This window comes from Cryptomeria japonica, unplaced genomic scaffold (genome assembly GCF_030272615.1).
Source record: "Cryptomeria japonica unplaced genomic scaffold, Sugi_1.0 HiC_scaffold_46, whole genome shotgun sequence".
NCBI classification, from domain to species: domain Eukaryota; kingdom Viridiplantae; phylum Streptophyta; class Pinopsida; order Cupressales; family Cupressaceae; genus Cryptomeria; species Cryptomeria japonica.
The window spans coordinates 579,366-582,448 of NW_026728868.1; the positions used below are offsets into that span (position 1 = coordinate 579,366).

The following is a 3,083-nucleotide window of genomic DNA, read 5'->3' on the forward strand; positions in this document are numbered from 1 at the left end:
TGACTCTCTCCATCTCATTTCTTGCACATGTAACACTCACCTTCTCATCGATAGAATTAAAACTTCACTTTAGGATATCCATTATTAGAAGCAATAGATGGAAATCACACATAAGATGAATAATTGATCATGTTCACTTTACCCACAACAAATTTTTTTGGCCTACTACTTGTGTCATCTCTCACTTATCAATTCAATGCCAATCAAATATCACCTTATAGATGTTGTAACCTTTCCAACATCTATCCATTCTATTTTTCCCAATTGTTTATTCTTTAGAAATTTCTTTGAGTCTTCTAAGAACTTGCCCTTTCGATAAATTATAGGGATTGCAAAATGGACTAAAAAAAACGTCAACAACGTTGTTGTAAGGCAGCTACGCTAGCTAAATACTTACTTTCCACATAGAAAAAACATAAAGTGTCAACGCTCTGTTAGTCAAAACTTCTTGATCTACTATTTAGTCCATCTCTTATCTACTAGTTCAATCTCAATCAAAGCTCATCCTACAGATGCTATAACCTTTCTAACATCTAGATCCATTATCTTTTTCCTAATTCTTTATTCCTTAGAAAGTTCTTTGAATCTTCTATTACAATTACACAAATATTGTCAAATGATTATATAAATAAAATATCTTCCTCTTTTAGATAAATTTCTACCATTTTAATATAAAATTATATTTTGACTCTAATGTAAAATTTTGATTGACAGTACAAAAGTATAAACAATATTTGATACAATATCACACTTGAAGATAAGCCAAAGAAATCTATGAACAAAAAGAAATTTTGCTCATCCAAAATTTATATAAAAAGAATATTATATTATAGAGCTTGGCCCTTGCTACATCTATGTAGAGCAAAAGAAAAAAAATAAAATGTCAACGCTATCTCAGTCAATTTACATCTAGAGAGATAAGTAAAATACACAGTAGGTAAGAAATTTTCCTTTTTAGCCAATTCGCTGGCGGCTCAGAATAATCAATATATTATTTCCTTTGAATTTGCTGATTCTACGTTACCAAAAGAATGAGGAGAATCCGTCTACGGTAGCTTCGATAACTATATGTCGTAGGGCTTACGTAGTCACCCCAACTTAATATAAAGAGCACCAACTCTGCAAACATATAATATTATAATAATTAACGACTGCGTCAACATGAATTAGTCCCAACACAGAAACTATATTATAATTAATCAATTACGTCAACATGAATTAGTCCTCGCAGAGTAGTTAATTTTCCCGCTATATAATAGACATGTTATGGGATTGTAATACACAATTCGACTACACATTCATATCCCGAGCTTTTCTGTCTGATTCTTCTGTGTCTCTATTTATAATGGGTAACCGCATGATTTACTTCACGTTGGGACTTTTCCTATTGATATGTTGGTACAGTGATAATGTCATGGCAGCGGATTCCGATCCCTTGCAAGATTTCTGCGTCGCAGACAAGGAAAGCATGGGTGAGTACATAAGTTTTATTTGATTTGCTTATCAGGCGAGTTGCTCACAAATTAATTAAAATACAATGGTGTGATATGAGTTGTTGCTAACAAATTGATTAAAACAGTTAAGGTGAACGGGTTCGTTTGCAAAGATCCCAAGGATGTTTCGGCAGAGGACTTCTTCTTCGGGGGACTTGGGCAGGCAGGGAACACCGACAATGCAGTGGGCTCCAATGTAACGATGGCCAATGTTATGCAGATACCGGGCCTCAACACCTTCGGAATATCGTTGGTCCGTATCGATTACGCAGTGGGTGGAATAAATCCTCCTCACACGCACCCAAGAGCCACTGAAGTTCTTGTTTTACTGGAAGGCCAGCTTCTTGTGGGTTTCATTGACACCACCAACAAGTTTTTCAGCAAAACGTTGGAGAAGGGAGATGTGTTTGTGTTTCCAAAGGCACTTGTGCATTTCCAGCAGAATGTGGGGCATGAAAATGCGGTGGCCATAGCTGCATTGAGCAGCCAGCTTCCGGGAGCTCAGACAATCGCCAACTCTCTGTTTGCAGCGGATCCTCCTCTCCCAGATTCCGTATTGGCCAAGGCCTTCCGCATCACCCAAGAGCTTGCCGATTACATTCAGAAGAAATTTGCATAAGAATTTGCTTTTTTCTATTAAATAAAACAAACAAGCGGTCTGGTCTGGACAACGTGGGAAGACCGTCCTTCCCAATTCTTTTTCCTCACAGTTGAATAAAACTCTCTTTTTAGAGTTATTGCCGTCCTCTTGTGCTATTCATAGCATCCGTTTTTAACCCAGGCACTTCCCCTCCGTGAACATTGCTTGCAAATCTGCCATTGTTTCCTAACGATTTCCTTAGACGCTCTCTCATCCTCTCAACTTCCAAATTACAAAGCACTCTTATAATAGATGTCGATTTTATTATATTCTATTTGTTTAAATATTTTGATTTTATTTTATATATCCATGATTTTACTGCATCAATAAGTGAGACAACTTCCATAGCAAAGGGCATGCTCGTTTATGTGTTAATGAAAGATATTGTTTGCTCCTCATTTTCATTTTTTGTACTTAGAACTACATGTTTGAATACCTCATTTGATATATTTAGGTTGATAAACCTTCTATTTCTCTTTGCTAATAGAATTTATACTATCATATGACTCAATTATTGGACTCCAATATTCCTTTCTATTATTTTTTTGGTGAGAAACCTCCTATAAGCTCTTGTAGCTGAATCATCTCGGTTCTTCATTAAAAAATTAATGGTATGATTATGAGCCAATTAAATATTTTTTTGCATACTTTGTAATATATTTAATTAATTCATGTACTGACAGAACGAATTACCAATCAATATTTCCTCGCCATCACTGGAGTATATAGCAATTGTGTGGCTACACTCTACCATTATTTCTCAATGGTGAAAATTCTATATCCCCCTTTTTTTTTTATCTTCATAAACTCTTGATCCCTGCAAACTAAATGGCCATGGAACATTATACCTATATATCATTTAAGTATATATTTTTTGGTAAATTAACTAATTTATTCAAGCAATACATTATTTATATTAATTGTTCAAACTAATGATATAAAATGCAACA

At 34.8% G+C, this 3,083-nt stretch overlaps 1 protein-coding gene across 1 annotated transcript; it reads left to right on the plus strand.

Moving 5' to 3' along the window:
* Positions 1–1,261: 1,261 nt before the first annotated feature.
* LOC131862560 (putative germin-like protein 2-3) lies at positions 1,262–2,319 on the plus strand. The gene is made up of 2 exons (XM_059215036.1): positions 1,262–1,472; positions 1,580–2,319. The coding sequence occupies exons 1-2, from the start codon at positions 1,262–1,264 to the stop codon at positions 2,110–2,112; spliced, it is 744 nt and encodes a 247-aa protein (XP_059071019.1). The 3' UTR covers positions 2,113–2,319.
* The last annotated feature ends 764 nt before the right edge of the window (positions 2,320–3,083 follow it).

Bases quoted from the DNA above. Each gene is read 5' to 3' on its own strand.
- LOC131862560 (XM_059215036.1), top strand. From the start codon at position 1,262: ATGTTATGGGATTGTAATACACAATTCGACTACACATTCATATCCCGA. The intron at 1,473-1,579 runs GTGAGTACATAA...TGATTAAAACAG, and splicing joins CGCAGACAAGGAAAGCATGG to TTAAGGTGAACGGGTTCGTT.